This window comes from Canis lupus, chromosome 31, assembly GCF_011100685.1.
Source record: "Canis lupus familiaris isolate Mischka breed German Shepherd chromosome 31, alternate assembly UU_Cfam_GSD_1.0, whole genome shotgun sequence".
NCBI classification, from domain to species: Eukaryota; Metazoa; Chordata; class Mammalia; order Carnivora; family Canidae; genus Canis; species Canis lupus.
The window spans coordinates 27,671,578-27,692,685 of NC_049252.1; the positions used below are offsets into that span (position 1 = coordinate 27,671,578).

The window sequence follows — 21,108 nt, forward strand, 5'->3', positions numbered from 1 at the left end:
CCAGAGGAAGGTCGGCTTGGCCTCACCTGACTTGGGGCTGTGGGTTAGAGGGGAGATGAGGGAGGGAACTGATGAGCTCTGGAGACACCGCAATGGGGGAATGAGAAAGAGCATGTGGCCCTTCTTACTTGAATCTAAACACAGGATTCTGACTTAGGGATGGTCTCCAAAAACATGGTTGTGGGTGTTTGGGGGAGGATGGGGAGAGGAGGCAGTTGCTCCCTGTTTTCTAGACAATGAGCCCATATGTGGTGAGGGGACTGGAGGCAGAGAAGCATTACTCGTAACCTGGTTAAAAATCCTAAATTGTTGGAACGCCTGGATGGCTCAGTAGTTGAGCATCTGCCTTTGCTCAGGTCATGATTCTGGGGTCCTGGGATTGAGTCCTGTATTGGACTCCCTGCAGGGAGCCTGCTTCTCCCTTTGCGTATGTCTCTGTCTCTCTGTCTCTCATGAATTAAAAAAAAAAAAAAAAAATCCTAAATCATGAGAAACAACTAGAAATGAGCCTAAGGAAGATTGGAGGAATATGAAAGTGTAAATGTTTAAGCTGAGCCGATGGACAGGGAACGGTATTGTTCTGACCTGTGACCTGTGACCAGCCCCCGCGGCCAAGCTGCGCAGGAGGGGAGTGGGCACTCGGAGCTCTAAGTCCCCAGGCCAGAGCTCTCCTGAGGTTTGTCAGCTGCTGCTTCAATTAATACAGGAACCTGAAAAGCCAAATCTTGACCTCTAAAACATGGGTTTCTGTGAAACAAAATGACCTATTAAGACCAATCAAGAAAAACACAAAAGCCTAACAAAAATAGACATTTATTAACAACTTATAAAATCCCAAATCCCTCTTTTGAGACAGTTTAAAAAAATACAGGCTCTCTTCCCAAAGCAGAGGTCAAATCAATTTTATACTCTAAGGATCTAGCGTAACACCCTTTTACTTACTAAAATAATTACGGGCAGGAGCTCATTCACTCAAAAAGTTATACAAAGCTTTGCAAGACTTCTCATGGAAAGAAAAGCTGAAACATTTCACACTCTTTTATCTGACATATCATATTCTTGGACATTTTAGCTTAAATATCTACAAATCCCTTAGGTGCTCAGAAATGTTACTTCAATTTGAGGTCTTTTCTTTCAAGAGCAACAAAGCCGAGAGGAAGGGTCTTACCTTTTGGAACACTGAACAGGCTTGTGGCCCAGATGGACCCATGCCCATCACAGCTTTGACCACGTTGTATGCACAGTCCCTTGAGCTTAATACTTATTGGTGACTTAAATAAGTCAGCTTCACTTGTCAGGAAACTGAGTTAATATGGACAGAACTTGTCATTATATAAGCCTTGCTTGGAAATCCTGACTCAATGAAACTTCTAGAACCTGGTGCCAGGAGGTGTCAGGTGGCAGGGCGTCAAGCATCGGGGACTGAGGTGGCGATGTCCTTGCAGAGGATGACGATGGCCTCCTCATCACCACCTGGCGTGTCCTCCGCGGCGTCACAGATCATTTGGACATGACTTAAGAGGGTGTCTGGCCGCTGAGCCCCCAGCCAGATGTCCTTAATGTAGAGAGACACCAGGAATGCTGCAGCGGCTGAGGAAGAGGCGGACAAGATCATGAGGATGCAAACCTACTCCGCTGGAAAGTCAGTCATCCCTCAACCGCCCCCCCCCCCGCCACACACACACGGGACCCGGGGGCTTTATCAGGAGGTGAGGTGAGCGTTTGTTTAAGACAAACTTAAGACCCGTGCCTTTGCTTCACTTTGGGGTTAATCTTTGTTACTTTAAAGTTTATCTTTTTAGGTGCAGCTGGGGGGCTCAGTGGTTGAGTGTCTGCCTTCGGCTCAGGTCGTGATCCTGGGGTCCTGGGATCAAGCCCTGCATCAGGGGCTCTCCCACTCTCCCTGCTTGTGCTCCCTCTCCCTCTGTGTGTGTGTAAAATATGTAAAATCTTTTTTAAGAAGTTAAAAATTAAATTAAAAAAATTACCTTTTAATTTGATCATGTGTGCAATGTAAAAAAAAGTTACTACAAGCCAACTTTCTTCCTGGTTCTGACCACTTGTGCAGAGAACCAGAATCGAGGTTTGAGAAAAGGTTCCAAGGCTCAGTTCATTTCCTCACGGAATAGGTGAGGAGAAAGGGTTTCCTGGGCCCAGACTCAACTCCCCAGCAGCATCCAGATGAAAGAAGAGGTCGCTCCCCAGGGGAGTTCATCTGCCCAGACTCTGGCCTACCCACCTTCCCTGTCCCCTCCCATCCCTGGTGAAAGGAACAATCCTCTCAGATGGAGGCGGCCACACACACGTGGTCACAGGCTCCGTCTTCTCCCTTACAGTCTTTTAAAGCCTTTGGTCTTCGGTCATTCATTCTTTGCTGCATTTAAGCCTTTACTAAGGACCTGCTAAATGCTGAGCACATAAACTGTGGGCATATACGTACAAGTCTACACATACACACACGTCTGCAGCCATGTGTATGTCTGAACGGGCTGTGACAGGTAATTCTTCCCTTGAGTAACAGCTGAAAGGCAGGAAAGCCTCCACTCTGCACTGGTTCTGGGCACCTCTTTCCACTGTAAATACCGTTGTCACCGGGCTCTGACCTGAGAGCAAAGGCAAAGGCCTCCTCTCCCTTCACATCCAGGGCCTGATGGCAAACTATCTGTGATCCTCAGAACTCTGGCTGGGCCACACAAATACTTCATCGAAAGTACCTGATGGGTTCTAAGAACTGGGGGTTGCTCCCCAGCCCGCACCCATTCATGCATCCCCCTTCAGCCTTGGACCAAAGACCCAGCCTCACCTCGAGTGGCTTCATCCTCCTCCTGCAGACATGAAAGGCAGAGGGTCTCCATCACCGGGTGGAAGGGGCTCTGCTCGGGGCCCTGGGCCGCCACCAACTGCAGCATGACCGTGTTGAACAGGCAGGCAACACTCTGCGTGGGCCCCACCAGCTCCTCGGCACTACAGAACCGGCTGTACAGCTTGAATATGTTACTCCTCACAGCGCTGTCCCTGAGAAGGTCAGCCACGACCACTGGCTGGGGCAAAATGTGGCTCTTGAGCCAGCGGAGGAGTCCTGAAGTCTCCGCCCTGCTCAGTGGGTGCTCAGCCACTGACCACAGCACCCAGCTGACCACCAGGGGAGCGGTGGCGTATGCGAGGCCTGGCGTATCGCTCTCGGGGGTGGCCTGGTCCACAGGCTCCTGGGTCCGTGCAGGGCTGGGGAATGCTGGCCCCCAGTGGGTCAGTATGGACCTCAGGAGGCCCCTGCATATCTCCAAGGTAGACGCCTGTTGCTCAGGGTCAGCAGTCTCCTCTGCCTCCCCAGGCCTCCTTTTCCGGCCCCGTGGGCCTTTGGCTCGGGCTGGCACGACAGGCTTATTCTTATCCTTGAGCATCTCTGTTACACACAGAGAGAGGAAGGCAGTGAGACTGATGCCTGTCTTCCCCACACTGATGCAGGAGGCAGGCAGGCAGGCAATACAGGGGGGAGGAGGGAAAGGCAGAGGAGGGGCAGCTTATAGGTCCCAAGTGCTGGCCCCTGCTTGGCTCCCACAGGACTGTGATGGTCACCACTACTCTTATGACGACCCCATCCGATCCTCAGCACAACCAGAACCACCCGCTATCACTCAGAGTGAGCGCCGACAGTGCCAGAGCTGGGACTCAAAGCCAGGGCTCCCCAAGGAGGGAGGACGCACCCTGTTCCTAAGCCTTGTTGGCTATGACTATGCTGCTCTGAGGGACAGTGCCAGCTGCACTGTGGGGAAAGCCAGACAGCCGGGGCCTGACACTCACTCAGTAACTCCTTGACTTGGTATTTCTCAATGGCTGCTCTCAGGTCCTCCTGGAGCTTCATGTCTCTCTCAAGGAGGCTCCATTTGTGCAGGAGGACAAGGACATCTTTGGTGGACAGCACTGTCTCGTTCACGGTGAAGCGGTTCATGTCACTGAAGGCCTGCATGACGGTGGCCCGGTACCTGAGCACAGACTCGAGTGCCCCGAAGAAGTGAGTCAGCTGGGCGGAGGCCAAGGTCGGCCTATGGGGAGCCAATGTCACAGACTGAGAAAAAGCTGCGTCCTCGTCCCGTAGCCCAGGACCGCGGTGGCTGGGTGGTGCCACAGGCCCAAGGGCGCCAGCGGTCCACCCACTACTCGAATGTACCTTCAAACAGATGTGGAAGTGGAGGACCCAGCACAAAGAACAGGAAAAAGCCAGAGTGCACCCAGGGGGGACCCAAGTCTCACCTTCATGCCAGAGGCACAAAAATTTCTTGGAAACCCTGGAGACCCGGAAGAGTGTGAGGGTCTGGGCACCAGGCACCTAACCAAACACTGCAGGACTGCTGACCCCGCTGTGCCTCAAGGCCGCTCAGACTCAGCCCCACCCAACCTGCTTATGGGCACTGCAGGAAATCCACTCTGAACTCGAGGGAATTTAAAATTCAATACCATCTGCTGCACACAATTTTAACATTATTTCAAAGAGCAATCAGTTCTCAAACACCAAATGTGTCTTTTGACAACCCTGGAATAAAAAAAATGGGTCTATTGGCACTGATTTAACAATTTAATTCATAAAGATGAAAGGCCAAATGCCCTGTGTTTTATCAAGAAAGCTCTCACTCAGATTATAATCCATTTGAGATCAATCTTCTGGTTCCAATCAGCATACTTCTGTTCCCAAGTCAGAACTCTGTGAGTACACAGGCTCTATTTTCTCTACGACAGTGCAATCTGAGGAGGATGTAGCTCTCTGAGGAAGTGAAGAGCATTATTCCAAGGGGCCAGATGAAAATACTGGAATGTTCTAGAAGATTCTCGGGTATATGAGTCTGTGTGGGCTCGCGAAAGCAAGTCTCAGGACACCCTGACTTTCTTAGGTTTAAGGTCATGGAAAACATATTCTTTCTACAGAACATCACTTTGAGTGCTTGAATCAAACGATCAAGTCGTCTGCCTACTAAAGATGACCCAGTAGGACACGTTTAGGTTTCTATAATATCGAATTCTCAGGGTCTTGGAAGGAGCCCCCTAAAGTTGAAGCAGAAAAACAGCAGCAGATAAAATTGGTTTTCTGATGCCACCTGCAACCAGCAGCAGCTGTGGAGCCGTGACCAAGGGGACGCTGAGAGGCGATGTCCACAAGTGACCCATGCCTGGCGGGGCCGGGGCTTACCTCAGGTGCTTCGTGAGCATGATGAGGACATAAAGGAACTCGTTGACCACGTGCAGGGCGAGCAGCTTCGGGGGCTCCTGGGACCCCAGCCTGCAGGAAGGCTGGCCCTCCAAGTCTGCTCCCTTGTCTCCCAGGATGGTCACCCAGAGTGTGTGCAGCAGGGAGATTATGTTGGACAGCAGCTGGGTCTCCAGAAACCTGAAACCAAGTGCAGAACGCTCAGCGCCCCATCCTCTCCCTTCGGTCACCTCGGCTGGAGCTGGGGTGGGTGGGAGCACGGGCCACACTAATGCCCGTGGGGCAGCACCTGGCGGTGGGTGGCAGGCTGTCCCCTCTCCCAGCAATTCCATCCGCTCACCCCCACTGCAGCCCCCAAGGCCCAGCATCGAAGTCAAAACAGGGAGCCTGCCACACAAATGCAGCTTCAGAGTCCACCTTCTAGCTGGATGACCAGCTGAAATCCCAACCGGAGAGTATGGGTTCTCCTGCACATTTCCAGTCACCCCTAAAGCCAGGAGACACCATGGTCTCTACCCAACCCTCTTCCCATCCAACACACCTCTCACACACACAAGGTACTTACTTGCTCTCAAGGATGTGTAAGATCCACGTTAAAAGGCTATAGTCCCGTAGGATCTCATACGCACACTGGGCGTCCCGGGCAGCATTCTGCAGAATTTCCAGGATCCAATTCTGAAAACCCAAAATGAAGAGTTACCTCTCGGTATGAAAATCAAATTTCCTCGAGCAAAGGAACAAGTTGAACAACATGATGGTATGTTACGCTTCCAGGTGGTGGCTGCACACGGAGCTTGCTTTGCTAAGTCTGGAAGAGGGGTGGCCGTGCCGGCCAGAGAACACGGGCCTTCACAGCAATTGCCAGGCCCCGGGGGTGCCCACTCCTGCTGGTCCATCATAAGGAAACCAACCCACGGGCACGAAGTTGCAGCTCAGAAACCACATGGCCCAGATAGGAGGCTGGGAGAGAACGTGGAGTCCTGCTGTGCCCAAACAGCTAGCAGCCCATTTTGCCCACATGGGGAAACTGGGCAACTGAGGCAGCAAAAGTACCTTGGGTTTTAGCATCTGGAAAGGAAGACATAAAAGAATGGGACTGCCCCCGAAATGGTTAATTGGGTGTTTCAGAATTCTCACATGTCATAAAACATAAAAACTACCATATCCAAATTCCGTTTATTCCAGTGAGTATTTTACTCCTGACTTGCTCCCATTTACCCACATTTTATATACCATCAGATGCAAAAGCTGACGGGGCGAGCAATTAGTTCAAATACCAAAGGCTTTGCCCAGTGACTCTTTCCAACCACCCGTGGCATTGAGCACACTCTCACACGAGCTGTTGGTCAAGGAGATTCTTTTGTTGGCTCTGATGCAGTTGGTTTTAACTCCTGATGCTAGTTTCTTAGCTGAGTTTTCAGAATCTACAGCTTCTGTTCATTTAGTGACATTCTGGTGGCTCAAAACTGTCTCAGTGAAAGCACTTAGTCATTTAAGGAGGTTATTTGTCCCTAGACTTTGTAAGCCAGCTCCAAGGCTCACGACTTTTGGTCAGTTCCTCCCTCTGCACAGGCCTTACTCTCAGGCCAGGACACAGCCAAGAGGCCATGACAAGCAGCATTTCACCAGAGGACACACGGTGGTGGGTGCCAGCCCCACACGGCAATATGAAAGGCACTCATGGGATCTCACTTTCCCTCGTCGAAGTCAGTTTAATGGCAAATCAGTAGGTCGGTCATGTCCCGGCTGGGATGAGAACTCACATGGGTGTGACTTCCAAAGAAAACCTTCAGGGAAAATGGGGAGCACTGGGTGGCTCAGTGCCGGACTCCTGGTTTTGTTCAGGTCATGATCTCAAGGTCATGAGATTGAGTCCTGCATCGGGCTCCACCTTGAGCAGAGTCTGCTTGAGACTGTCTCTCTCTCTCTCTGCCCCTCCCCTGTTCATTCTTTCTCTCTCCCCACCCCCAAACCACCAAATAAATAAACAACCCCTCCTCCAAAAAAAAAGCACAGACTTTTTATTTTCAAACAGATTGTGGGACCTGCCTACCTGTGCCTCCTCGTCACACAGAGGGCTGCTGAAGAAGGAAAGGATGATGTGGAAGATTCCTCGCCTGGCGTAGAGATTGTAGCAGTGCTTGTCCCGCATCCCCTGCCGTAGGATCCCGAACACCCATTCCCGTTCTGTCTTTTGCTACGAGCCAGGCAAACAGAGACTACTGTTAATAAGTTAAAGCCCTTTTAACTGACGGCTCTTCAACCCCACTCTTTCCAAGTGGTGGCAACACGGCAGCAAAAAAATTTCCATTTCTGAGTATGTCATCTAAAGTCCTCAATAGTGGGGGCACCTGGGTGGCTCAGTTGGTGAAGCGTCTGCCTCTGGCTCAGGTCATGATCTCAGGGTCCTGGAATTAGCCCTGCGTCAGGCTCCCTGCTCAGCACAGAGTCTCTCTCCTGTCCCTCCTCTCCACTTGTGCTCTCTCTCTCTTCGTCTCAAATAAATAAAATCTTAAAACAAAAAAACAACTTGATATTTGATTCAGTTTCTTCAGATCAGAAGTAAAGGAGCAAGTCAAGTTTAAACTCTGCACTGTGTTGACTCACACACGTGTCCTACAAAAGCATGTTTAATACTTAACCCAGGCATCCACCAAGAAAATATTAACGAGAATGCCATAAAACTTAGGCCTCTGAAGTAGAGTTTTTAAGGTGTGAGAAGCCACCTAAAAACGAATGCATGGAATGAAAAGCATTTCTGTAAGAGAGCCTACGTGACCTTTCCCCTTCCTGACCTTGTTCCAACAATTATGCTGCTGTACCGTCAACAGTATCTGGGGGAACATGTCAGAATGACAGCAGGGACTAATAATCCAATGGAGGAGTCTTTTGGGGATCCCGGGGACTTCAGAAGCATTACCTCAAAGTCCGAGCTGTAGAAGAATTGGTAGAAGCCAGGCACTTTGTTCATATTCAAGTACTCATGTGACAGCAGGAACTTGTTGATCTTCAAGTACATGTGCTCCTCTGAGAACAAAGGCAGACAGTGGCTTACCGCAGGCACCAAGCGCCACCCCCATGCTCTGCTGGAGGTGGGGAGCAGGGGTTGAGGGAGTCAGGCATAAATCCCTGCCCTGTGGAGCTTTTGTATCCTTATCCAGATCCTCAGTTCTCGAGAATCAGACTGCAGTAAGACTGCCCCACTCTATGCCGCATACAGGCTTTCTCCCCCGGTTCGGAAACCACTATGGGATGTTGCTCACCCCCCCAACAGCAGCCTCCTACTAAGCTCCGATCAGCAGGTATGCAGAGGGAGACTCGATCAGGTCACACGGAGAGCTGGGGGCTGACACCCACGCTCATCAGCCTCTCACTGAAGGGCACTGTCACAGCACAGGAGGCTCACACACCCCCAGGGTCACTTTGCTCTGGAACGCAATGACACCAATGTGGACAGACACCTCCTCCACCCTGCGTTGCTTCCCACTCTGGGATGGATCACCGCTTCCATCCTGTACAGACTGCAAGGATCCTCGGAGGCCACCCCATGACCACTGCTGCCAGGCCCCTGACCCTGACATGAGGTCTGAGGCAGCAGAGGCTGGACCAGTCACCGAAGCTTCTGCTAAGACATTTTCTTAACAAGTGTCTTTTTTCTTTAGAGTCTACAAATGACTGTCTTCCCTCCTATAATTTCTAAGGGGAAGAAAAATCATAAAAACTATACAGGAATTGGTGGATACCAGATCTGAATTCCTATATCAACCTGGCTGGAGATGAACTGTGGGGCCTTGGACACACTATCTGATCTGGGGGGCCTCAGATGGGCGGCCACTGCCTCACTGAATGTGACCATGTGAGACTCCAAGAACCCCATGGCCTGTAATGGTGCCAACATCTGTCTTCATGCCACCTCGGCAGTGGTAGCTTGGGGTGAGTCACAGAAGGAGCTGGTTCTCGGGCCCTAGCCAGCACCTGCGCGGTGACACATGGGCCAGACACCTTCTGGCTAAGGACCCACAAGCCACACAGACTCTCATTTCCAAGTACGGATCCGCAGCTGCTGATGGACAGACTTCCCATGTCAGGCGCCCTCCTGTGCAGGATCCACCCCGCCCCCCCCAACCCAAGTGCTGTGATATGCGTGTACCTCAGGTTTACACATCTATCAGCAAATGCAAATATGTACTCCGTGCCTCTCTTGTATACACTGGTCTACACTGGGCTTTCTCACTGTTTTTTTTGTTGTTGTTTTATTTTTTCTGATTTCACTCACAGGGGCCCATATAGAGCTTCCTCACAGTCATGCTTTGTTCCCTGGCCACTTCTGTGGACATCCATGTGGCTCACTGTTACATGCATGGGATGACCCAGACAGGTCCTTTCTCACACGTGTGATGGATAACGCCTGCAGGATTAAAGCCAACAAATGGACCAGTGGTACCTGGTTTCAAAATCTGCAGGGCTGCCTTGGCAATGAAGAGAGTCAAGGTGAAGGTGAGTCTCATATTCTGCGTTCGGATCCCATTCCGGACTACATCTAACAGGTAAAGTAGCTTAAAACCAAGAAAAAAAGGGGGGGAAAGAAAAGGACAAGAATTTTCAGAACTGTGACCAACCTTGTCTTATGCTAGTTTTGCTGGGTTGCCTACTCTTCACATCCCAGAGGCCACTGAAGATGATGCTCATGATGGCAATGCCCCTGCTCACTGCCATCTCAGAAACACTTCTGCTTTTCCTTGAGGACCAGACATGTGCACAAGGGCAGAGAGAATCCCTGGCCCCACGCCTCTACAATCCAGTCTGTTCCCCTTCCCTGCCACCTTGGAGCATGGACTTTTGGGGCTCAGTGTGTTCTGGACAACAGCTGCCTTAACCACGGAGTTCAGACCAGAGAAACTGAACTGCTTTGCCCACCTACAGCCAAGAAGTGTTTGAAAGGGGAGAGCTTTCTCAATCTCCCCAAAGGTTGAGAACTAGAAGCAATCTCCAGCATCAATCCCTAAAAGGGAACGGACCTGGCTCTTTATCAGAAGTCTCCTGCCAACATGCCTATGTGTTCCCCAGAAATCCTTCTACCAGACCCAGTGGAAAGCCAGCTCTCTGAGGTCTGCCCAGGACCCTCAGCCCTACTCACCTGGGACTGCTCTCGGAACCGTGCCCCCTCTAGGTGCGAGTAGTAGGCTGCGAGGACGTAGTAGGCTGCAGCTCGCATCTGGGGGTCATAGCTGCTGAGGGCTGCGACAGTTAGGCCCAGAGAATTGGAATCCAAAAATTTTCGACAATCCACCACAAATTCTATGGAAGTAAAATACGGCATTTAACACACACACACACACGGGACGATCACGATGCTTGTGTAACATGTAGAATTAAATTTCCTTTTGCATTTTGCCAATATCAGCTATGAGTGAGTGATACAAGAAATGAAGTCTCTCCAGCTCCCCTTAACTTCCACTTAGGTTGGATAAAAGCCTATCTTCTTTTGCATGGCAATAATCCATACTTGCAGCTTCTAAAATGCTTGTCGATCCCAATCAGGATTATTTCATTACTTCTCACAAGCATTCAACAAGCCAGAGAAGAATGGAGGTGCCATTCAGACCTGAGATACAAGATCCCAGCATGCCGGAGGCCTGGGAAACACGACTGGGAAGCTGGCAGAGAAAAGCAGCTCCCTGTCTCTATCTTGTTCAGCCCGCAGCATCTGGATTCCTAGCCACAAACATCACTCTTAAAAATACGAGAGGCAGGGAGGCTAGAAAATTCAGTCAGTGCAAACCTGTCTGACCTTTCAATTTCCTTATTTTTAAAGATTTTATTTATTTGAGAGAGAGAGAGAGAGAGGGCACAAGCAAAGGGAGAGGGAGCCCAATGTGGGGCTTGATCCCAGAACTCTGAGATCATGATGAGCTGAAGGCACTGAACCACCCAGGGCCCCTGGCCCATCAATTTTATGAAGGGTTAACTTATACCCATTCTCCAACCGTACTTCTTTCCTCAAACAAACAAAAATGTCACAGAAGAGTGGCTTACCAAGCTGGAGCAAAAGTTAGAGTCTAAAGAGCTTGCTCGCTGATGTCCGTCTGTCACCCGTGAGGCCTTGTGAAAACTCACAACCACTTCAGGAAAGGACATGACCAAGAGAGAAGGCCAGATATAAAAGGGAACTCACCGGACCACAACTTGAAGGATGTGATTACCAATAACAAAATTCAGAACACTTTAAATCCTCTTTAATAAAGATCTAGGCCTTTTTACAATAAAAACACATAAATACAAATAAAATGCTTTTAGAACATAAACACATCACAAATTATGTGATAAGAACTGTGAAAGGGGATCCCTGTGACTCAGTGGTTTAACGCCTGCCTTCAGCCCAAGGTGTGATCCTGGAGTACGGGGATCGAGTCCGACATCGGGCTCCCTGCATGGAGCCTGCTTCTCCCTCTGCCCGTGTCTCTGCCTCTCTCTTTCTCTGTGTCTTTCGTGAATAAATAAATAAAATCTTAAAAAAAAAAAAAAAAACTGTGAAGAAAAGCCTTAGAACAAGGATAGGTCACTGTGTTTAAAAATGATTAAGCAGCAGGTCTGGTTATGATAATCACCCACGCAGACGTTCTTTAGACTGAGTGCCTGGTGACCTGGTTAAATTAGGAACCAAACACAAACCAACTGACGTGACGACCCCAAATGTGTAATCTTGGAATATACTATTGATACAAGAAATACCACCAATAATGTTTTTAAAAGGTCACTTTTTCCTTAAAGTTAGACTTAAAAGGATAGCTTTGGCAATTAAAAAAAACCTGAGAATAAATAAGAAGAAGAAAAATTGTAATCATCAGCTACTTCTCTGTAATCCAAACAGCTCCATAGGCATATAATTGTCTCCAAATGGGTGGCTGCCCAAAAGCATAGAAATTCCTTTAAACCATCAAGTTTCCTTCTTCAGGAGTAGCAGAGCTCCTTGGACCTTCCACCAGCATCTCCCCTGAGGGGTGACCAATGGTGATGCAGACACATACATACTGTTCCCTTCCTCTGTCTCAATGTTTATATCATAACAAAGAATAACCAGGCTTTCCACTTCCAGCCACGAGAGTGGCAGAAACCTGATTTACCTGTCCACCGGAAGCAACTAAAAAACTAGAAATGAAACAAGGATTTTCAAGACATTGGACATGAGGCAACAATTGACAACAATCTCTGAGAGAAAAAACAAACAGAATGAAACTTCTCACTGTCCCAGCTTGAAGCCTGGAGATTTCTAGGCTAAGACACAGGGAGGGCAAACCTAGGCAGAGACAGGAGAACTCAGAGTTGTGCAGACAGAGCACACAACTGGGAGGCCGAGGTGGCCAGAGTGCACAAGGGAGAGGCCCGGAGAAGAGAGCTCCAATCAGAGCACCAGAGTCTTCAGCTGAGTGCCACTCGGCAAGAGTCATAAGGAAGCTACCAGAGCCTGAGGAACAAGGGGAACACGGGGAACACCAGGCTTGTACCTGCCTGGATGTAGGTCCTGTCCCCACCAGCCAGGGCAAAATCCTCGCAGTTCATAAGGAGAGGGCAGACTGCTCAGAAGGATTTAAAGTCAGCTGTGGGGCGAAACACTGCTGTAGTGCCACTTCACAGAGATTCAAAGCAAGACTAGAAGGATCAAACCATCTCTAAGTAGCTCAAAGGTGTCCTAGAACAAGCTCAAGAACATTCACAGGAATATAAAAATATCCAGCACCAAACAAGGTAAAACTCATAATGTCTGGTTTACAACAAAAAATTATCAGACGTTAAAGCAGGAATACAGCCCATTAGGAGAGAAAAATCCATATGAAAATGACTCAGATACGACAAAGGTAATAGGAACTAGGCTTCTGTTTTAACTACTACAACTGTATTCTAGATGTTCAAGAAGCTAGAGGAAACACTGAGTATGTTAAATGGACACACAGAAGCTATAAAAACTCAAAATGAGGTTCCAGACATGAATATTAAAATGTCTGAGATGAAAAATGCACTGGAGGGGATTATTGGCAGATTAGACATTATAGACAAAGAGATCAGTGAACCCTAAGGCAGCAACAGAAATGATCCAAATTGAAACACAGAGAGGAAAAAAAAAAATAAAACCTGGAACAGAACATCAGTGAGCTGTGGGACAATTTTCAAGCAGGTTAATAATATTTGTGCAATTGGAGTCTCTGAAAAGTTTGAAGAAATAATGGCCAAAACTTTCCCAAAATTGACAAGAACTTCATAAATGTAGAACCAAGAAGCTCAGTGAATATCCCCAAATACAAGAAACAAATCACACTAAAGCACACTCTACTTACATTGCTTGAAACCAATGAGTAAACAAACAAAAAAATCTTCAAAGCAATCACACAACAAACAGAGAAACAAAATAAGAATGACAGTAGATTTCTTTTTTAAAGTACGCTCTGTGCTGATCATGGAGCCCAACGCAGAGCTTGAACTCATGACTTTGAGATCAAGAGTCTGATGCTCAACCAACTGAGCCCCCCAGGCATTCTGATAGGTTTCTTGTTAGCAACAATGTAACCCAAAATCAGGTGGCAACATCTTTTAAGTATAGTAAGAAAAAAAAAAACTTGTCAGCCTAGAATTTTATACCCTATGAAAACCTTTCAAAAGTTCTTTTTTTTTTTTTCCCTATAAAGAAGCTGAAGAATTGATCAACAGATGTGAACTACAAGTTCTTCAACGAAGTGTCTGGGGCAGAAGGAAAATGAAAGAAGATGGAAATCTGGGTCTACAAAGAGGAGTTAAGAGAACCAGAAATGGTAACTGTAAGATGGTGAATATAAGACACTTAAATCTCCTTAAAAGGTAACTAACAATTTGAAGCAAAAATAAAAACATATTGTGAGGCTTATAGCATACAGCAGTAAAATGTCTGGTAAGAATAGCATGGAAAGTGAGGTGGGGCACAAGTGGATTGATTCTACTGTAAGGTGCTTCTACGTATCCATGAGGTAGTATAATCTCACTTGAAGGTAAACAAATAAATTGGTGAGTTCTATTAACCCTCAAGCTACATACACATACGCACTGTAGCTAAAAACCAACAAAGAAAACAAAACAGAATCAGATCAATAATCACATTAAATGTAAATGGTGTACACATCTTAATTAAAAGGGAGAGATGGTCAGATTGGGCTTCAAAAAGGCAAAACCCAAGTACATCTGTCAACAGAAAACCACTTCCAATATCAAGACGCAGATTAAAAGGATGAAAAAAGAACAAATGAAAGACTTTTGGGCTCTAAGAGCATACAGACTAAATCTCATTTCTAACAAATGACAGTGACTGGTTTTGATGAAAAGTGGCTCAGCAGCTTAGTGCCTGCATTTGCCCCAGGGCATGATCCTGGGGTCCCGGGATGGAGTCCCGTGTCGGGCTCCCTACATGGAGCCTGCTTCATCCTCTGCCTAGGTCTCTGCCTGCCTCTCTCTCTCTGTCTCTCATGAATAAACAGAATCTTAAAAAAAAAAAAAAAAAAAAAAAAAAGGGCAGGGAAAAAAACCCCCAAAGCTTTAAAAAAGCAACCAACTAGGATAACTTTGTTTAGGAGAAGAGATGTGTTAAGGTACACCTACATACCTATACACCAAACACATGTAAAGGGAATGTATTTGGGAAAGAGAACAGTCTAAACATTCAATATTACACTGGCTAAAAACAGCTAGTACTCAGCTGCCTAGGGTATTTTTAGTAATCACTGACGTTCTGGAAGACAAATGGATTTTCCACGCGTCCCTGAGGAAAAGTCAATTTCATGTCTGTGGTCACCTGCTGTTCTATGAAGTCTTGGTTTTGTTAACACTTCAGGAGGAGAGCTGCCCTGGGGTGCTCAAAGTATAGCAGGCTATCAAAACATAGTTATAAATGCCACTCTCTGTTTCAGGAAGCTTGCACATAGCAATTTGGCCTTCTGATAACAGATCTTTGGATTGAAATGGTTTAACCAGCACAATTAGCAAGGATTAAGAGAAAAAGACCCCCAGGTTTTATGGGCTTCGGTGGCGTACAGCCGTGCTGCCAGAGTACCAGGAGCTATCCTCATGTCTCTTCCTCGAGGGTGGCCTGGCAGGTGAGCGAGGAGTCCACAAGGACCTGTGTCCCCATGGTCTGGTGACGAGGCTCAGAGAACTGCACACTGGCCTCTCTGTTCTGTGATGTACGTGAGTTATGAGCTGAAGCTATCAGCCCAGTTCTGTTGAGGACAAGAATTCACTGTGGAAAAAGCATTTGTCACTGCTGCTGCTGCGAACAGCCCTGGCTGACCCTGTTTGTCAGCCAAGGACTCAACGCCGGGAAGCAGGAAGGTTAAGAAAATAGGTTCCCATTTGCAGGAAAGGCTGAAATGGAGCTGCGAGGCTATGGTTTCTCTGACGTCTGGCAGCCACGCTTAAAAACTGATCATCTGCTCAATTTAGGATTGCAAGACGTCAGGAACACTGGGACCCAGGGGCCAGTGCGGGAAGTGAGCACGCTGTTGAGGGCTTCTGCTCCGTACCCAATGTGAAGGAATCTCACAAACACAATGCATGGTGCATGGAGCTGAGACAAAAGAACACATCACGTAGAGCACCATTCCCATAAAGTTCAAATACAGGGCCCTGGCTCCTGCTGGGGAGGAAGGGGGTACTGCCTAGGAAGGGGGCCTGAGGAGCTGCCCGGTACATTCTGCTCCTTGATCCAGCGGTGTTTTCAACAAAACTCCCACTACACACACAGGATTTGTGGTCGTTCCCATATACCACGCTTCAATAAAAGCACACTTAAAACATTCTTTATGCTTACTTCTCTGCCAAGGGCAGAAGTGAAAAGAAAAATACATGTTAAAAATAATTCGAGAAATAAATTCATGATTTAATTCAACAACAATAAACCTAGCCTACACTGCCCACATGCTGTTCACAGATTTCTGTTCTGTTCAACTTACCATTTTACTGCTAGAAATTTTCCTTTCCCTACAAACCGGTGTGCTTCCCTTTATCAGACAACAAAATTTGTTTAAAACATGCTTCTGCCTTTGGTTCTGGATGATAAGTATTCCTGAGCAAAATTTAATGATCTAGTTTGTCTCGTCTGTTCTTTTTAATTTTTGTATTTTTAGATCTTTATCCACCTCTTTGCTTTTAAAGATTTTCTACTTTGTTGTGAAAGATTTTAGTGTAATTGGTATCTTAAGCTACCACAAATCTTCTTTAGGGTAGACATGTTTAGCAAATTTTCCTATCCGCATTATGCCTATAAAACTCAAAATAGGCTGTATTTGGAGATTTTCTTAATTTAAAAGACCATTTAATACTTCTCTCAACAAAGGCCTCCCAGACACTGTCCACCCATCCAAAAAGGGTGGCATTTGAGATTCTGAGAACAACACTGTGTCCTAATCTTAGGATTTTTATTAGTGTTTTCCAAGGTTTTTTTTTTGCCTTCTGTCTCTCTTAAAATCTCTGAAGGGAGGGAGCAACAGACTAAGTGATTTGCTATAATCCACTCGAGTTATCTCCTATTTTCAGACTATGGAAAATCTATTTTTGTATTTGATAAGAAACAGATCTCATGGGGGCTGAAGGCGGGGGAAGCAGAAGAGCCTCCGGGCCGCACACTGGTCCCTGTGGCTCTGTTAAGTCCCAGGAAGATCTCTGCTTGCCCAGCATGGTGATCGGACACTGGTAGGAAAGGTCCCCACTGCCCCTGCTCTCTGGCAAACAAAATCTGGCTAAGCCACAGAATGTCATGTTCACTGAGGCTGGGGGGCCACGGCAACCCCAGGGGTCACCAGTGAGAAGACCCAGCTCCGTCATCTTGTTCTTAGGAAAGGCAGCGGTGCAGGATCAGCAAATCTGTTCACACGTACGAGCACCAGAGCATAAAAGGACGACTGTAAGTTGAAAGAGGGACAAAAGAGCATGAATAAGGAGCCGTGGTCTTCCGCTGCACCAAAACCCAGGTGGCCCGGGGGTCCCTGCAAGCCTCACGCTGCCGTGCCAAAGAGCAGAGACACAGAACACACGCCTGCACTCGCCCACCACGCCTGCCCCTGGGTGCCCTCCGTGGGGGCCTGACTGGAGTCATGACAGGCTACAAGGAAGCAAGCGAGGCCCAGGAGCACATGCGAGGAACAGCTAACACATGTCCCTGCTTGGAGGAAACAACGGCCGGAGTTCAGGTGGGAAGACAGTGTCACCACACAGCCTTTGGTACCACCTGAATTTTGAACTGTGACTATATCATCCAAAGTTCAAAATTACTTAAGTTACATGTAGAATTCTGGGAAGATGGAGCTGACGTTATTTTCTCTGTTTTTACGAGTTAAGTACAACTGAAAAATCCTGGATTGATGGAAGATGACTATAAAAGGTGGAAAGGAAGCTGACCAGCTAGGGGTCTTCAGGTGAATTCCCTGAGCTTTCTTTCTGCTTCTGGTGTCCTAGATTCTGAGCTGAAGAAGCCAGTGACCAGAAAACCAACTGGCACAACAGAGCCTGAAAACAAGCCTGCTCTCTCTAGTCTCTAGATAAAAGACTAGAAAAGGAGCAGCCTGACAAGACAAGAAATCTGGACAACTGCTCTGCTCTGGCCAAACATCTCAGAGAAAGCCCTGGCCCCGCTCTCACCCACGCCAGCAAAGGCGGAGTGTGGGGCCTGTCAAGTTGTGGGACAGGACCCCAAGTCCCCTGCTGGAGTGGTGTTTGTCAGAAAAGGCCCAGAGAGAGGTGGGGGGCAATAAACAGAGGCCCCTCCTGCTCCCCGCTGGGCATCAGAGGAGGCCTCCTCATCAGGAGAGGCCCAGTGAGGAGCAGCCACAGGTCCCTCCTGCCTCTCCCAGCAGTGCAGGCGTGATCCGTAAAAAGAAAAATTGATCAACTGAACTTGCTCAAAATGAAGAACTTAAGCTCTGTGAAAGACGTTGTCAAGAGGATGACAAGATAAGCTATAGACTGGGAGGAAATATCTGTAAGTCACATATCCAACAAAGGACAAGTATCTAGAATATATAAAGAACCCTCAAAACTCAACAGTAAAAAAAAAAAAAATCCCATTAGAAAATGGGCAAAAGACACGACCAAACATTTCACTGAAGAAGACATACAGATGGCAGATGAAGCAGAAGACACTTGTCGTCATTAGCCGTCGGGAAAACGCAAATGAAAACCACAATGAGATAACATTACATGCCTATCGGTGATGAAATACCACAAACCAGCAGACCTGCCGCACCTGGGAATCAGACACTGGTCCTCACCAGTAGGTGCACATGCATGCATGTTTGTCATCTGTCTCCTCCCTACGTTCACTCAACAAAGACTCCTACCCTCTGGCTACTAGACACAAAATGCAGTTTCACTTTCTTAAACCAAGCAGGCTCTCGCTTGATCTCAAGGATAAAATCTGATGCTATTCAATCATTATCTAGTGAGAATTCAGAAAAGGCCCTTGCCATTGAGAATTAGGAAAACATCAAGAATGAAGGGATGCTCCCAGATTTTAAAATTACAATTTTTTTTAAATCACTGTATATTCAAAACATTCACTGTTACTTCTGAAAATCACTGAAATGAAAAGGTGAGAAGGTGGATGAAAGCCCTTTAGGATTAACAACGAGCCTTCAATTACCATGGTGGTAATTCCCATGGACACCTGACTGCGGTCACAGCCCTGGCCATGCACAGCAGGTGCTGCTTCTCCCGCCCTGCCAAGGGCCATGGTTACCTGGCCTGGTCAGTTCACTGAAGAGATGTAGGAGAAAGCAGGGATCATAAAGACCGTCGAGATCCACTGTGCTCCGGTCCTTAAATATCAGTTCCTGTGTGTCCTGAAATAGCCCGAAACGAACAAAAATGTGTGGTTTGGCCCCGTAAATGTAATAACATGTGAATGCTTATCCTTCTACACCTAGAGTTCAAGTTATTTTGAATATTCAAAAGCATAAGAAAAACCCCACCAGTGCTTCTGCATGAAATGGTTATCTTTGGGATCTGCTTTAAAAATTAGTCTTTCAGACAGGGAATCATAAATGGAACAAGCATGGCCAGTGTTGATATTGGCTGAAGCTGAGTGACAGGTCCACAGGGGTCCTGTCTTGGTACCTGCGTACACAGTTGGAATTTTACTCAAATGATGTTAATGATCCATAAAAGAAATAGCGTTTGTATCTTACGGTATGCTAAAGCTGAGGGTGCATACAGAACCCCCAAAGGGGCGAGCAGAACAACACCCTCTGCCACTGGGAGTGCTCCCTGATGACCCCACCCCCGCACCTCGGGGGACAGCAGCCTCCGGTTCTGGGGGAAGTGGAGGATGGTCTTCATCATCCGGTCCCGATCCAGCAGGCGGAGGATGTCCCCGACGCTCGGCTGCTGCCACAGCGACTTGCCCAGGCTCCGGCACGTCTTGTGATGCTCCACCGCTGCCGGGCCCCACAGCAACACTCTGGAGCCGGGGAGGGGAGAAGAGACAGAAAAGAATTCATGATGACAACGAGGACCATCACAATCACAGGTAGCTTAGTCGAGCAGCAAGCACATGCCAGGCATTGTCTGGGGCATGTGACATGTGTTCTATCATTTAATCCCCGTTGTAACAAAGGAGGTGGTGGGGGTGGTGGAGGCAATGATGAGGGTGGAGACAATGATGAGGGTGGGGGGGACGGGGTGGGGGGGATGATGACAGCTGCATGGAGCTTATGATGTGTCACTTATTCTAAGCCCTTCACCTATGTGACAACCCCTCCCCTCCCTAAGGTAGGTACTCTTATGATCCCCATTTTGCAGATGAGGGAAGACGCACAGAGAGGGTCAGGAAAGTTGCTCAGCTGGTCACTTAGCCCAGCTGGTTAGTGGCAGAGCGGGAATGCAAAACTGAGAAGTCTGGCTCCAGAGTCCAGCGGCTGGGCCACAGCAGCTCTGCCCCCACAGCCTTTTAGCTGTCCCTGCCTCGAGTCTACCATATGAATGCCTCTACCTGGTATGCCACCAGCACCCGCTACAGCTGCCCCAAGAGACTACCTTCCCTTCCTTCTACTTCTCTCCCCACTATCTCCCACCCACCTCCCCACCAGTGGAGGATGTTCCCTGAAAGCCCAGCTCTCACGGGGGCCACTTCTCTGCCCCACAATATCTATCAGCTGTCTCCTGGATGGAAATGATAGTATTTCCATCTGATACTTAAGATCCTTACTAACCAGCCTGTCCGGCCTTCCCACCACCTTTTCCCTACACATATCTTGTGATGTACGTAAGTGGACCCGCTCACCATTCCCAGAAATGTACTGACTTTTCCGACTCCCAGCGGTGGTGACACTATTCCCTCCGAGTGGCACCCCCAGGCTCCTCCAACCAACTCTCACCACCATCAAATCCCTCCAGCGCCAACCGGGTCATGAAGCATTCCTTGACTCCCCTAAGGAGAGAGTGCTCCCCTAACAGCTTAGTTACATCAACAAAGGCCAATTAAAAAGTTACATTTACAATAATCCGATCCCCTTAACAGACAGCAAGGCTGCGTCTCACTCCTCTGGGTATTCCCAGTGACACTGGTCCCAGCACCCTGTAAAACAGCCAACGTTCAAAGAACACCTATTTAGTTAAATATTTCTAAACTGGAGGTGCCTGGATGGCTCAGCAGTTAAGGGTCTGCCTTCAGCTCAGGTTGTGATCCCAGGATCCTGGGATCGAGCCCCACATCAGGCTCCCTCTCCCACTGCCCCTGCCCTGCTCATGCTCTCTCTCATGTGCTCTATCTCAAATGAACAAATAAAAATCTTAAAACAAACAAACAGACAAACAAAAACCTTCTAAACCAAATTCTAGGGCAGCCCCGGTGGCATAGCGGTTTGGCGCCGCCTGCAGCCCAGGGTGTGATCCTGGAG

At 48.0% G+C, this 21,108-nt stretch overlaps 1 protein-coding gene across 2 annotated transcripts in view; it reads right to left on the bottom strand.

Annotated features, from left to right (window-relative positions):
- Nucleotides 1–797: 797 nt before the first annotated feature.
- The window catches only part of URB1 (URB1 ribosome biogenesis homolog), a 70,437-nt gene continuing 50,126 nt past the window's right edge, over nucleotides 798–21,108 (bottom strand). For both annotated transcript variants that reach the window (XM_038581353.1, XM_038581354.1), the window contains 11 exons: nucleotides 19,499–19,670; nucleotides 18,951–19,053; nucleotides 10,338–10,498; nucleotides 9,645–9,756; nucleotides 8,121–8,227; nucleotides 7,254–7,397; nucleotides 5,766–5,875; nucleotides 5,183–5,380; nucleotides 3,802–4,043; nucleotides 2,804–3,403; nucleotides 798–1,590 (listed from right to left, as the gene is read on the bottom strand). In XM_038581353.1, the coding sequence (XP_038437281.1) occupies nucleotides 1,409–1,590; nucleotides 2,804–3,403; nucleotides 3,802–4,043; nucleotides 5,183–5,380; nucleotides 5,766–5,875; nucleotides 7,254–7,397; nucleotides 8,121–8,227; nucleotides 9,645–9,756; nucleotides 10,338–10,498; nucleotides 18,951–19,053; nucleotides 19,499–19,670 (2,131 nt within the window). In that variant the 3' untranslated portion in view covers nucleotides 798–1,408. The remainder of the gene's footprint in view (nucleotides 1,591–2,803; nucleotides 3,404–3,801; nucleotides 4,044–5,182; nucleotides 5,381–5,765; nucleotides 5,876–7,253; nucleotides 7,398–8,120; nucleotides 8,228–9,644; nucleotides 9,757–10,337; nucleotides 10,499–18,950; nucleotides 19,054–19,498; nucleotides 19,671–21,108) is intronic.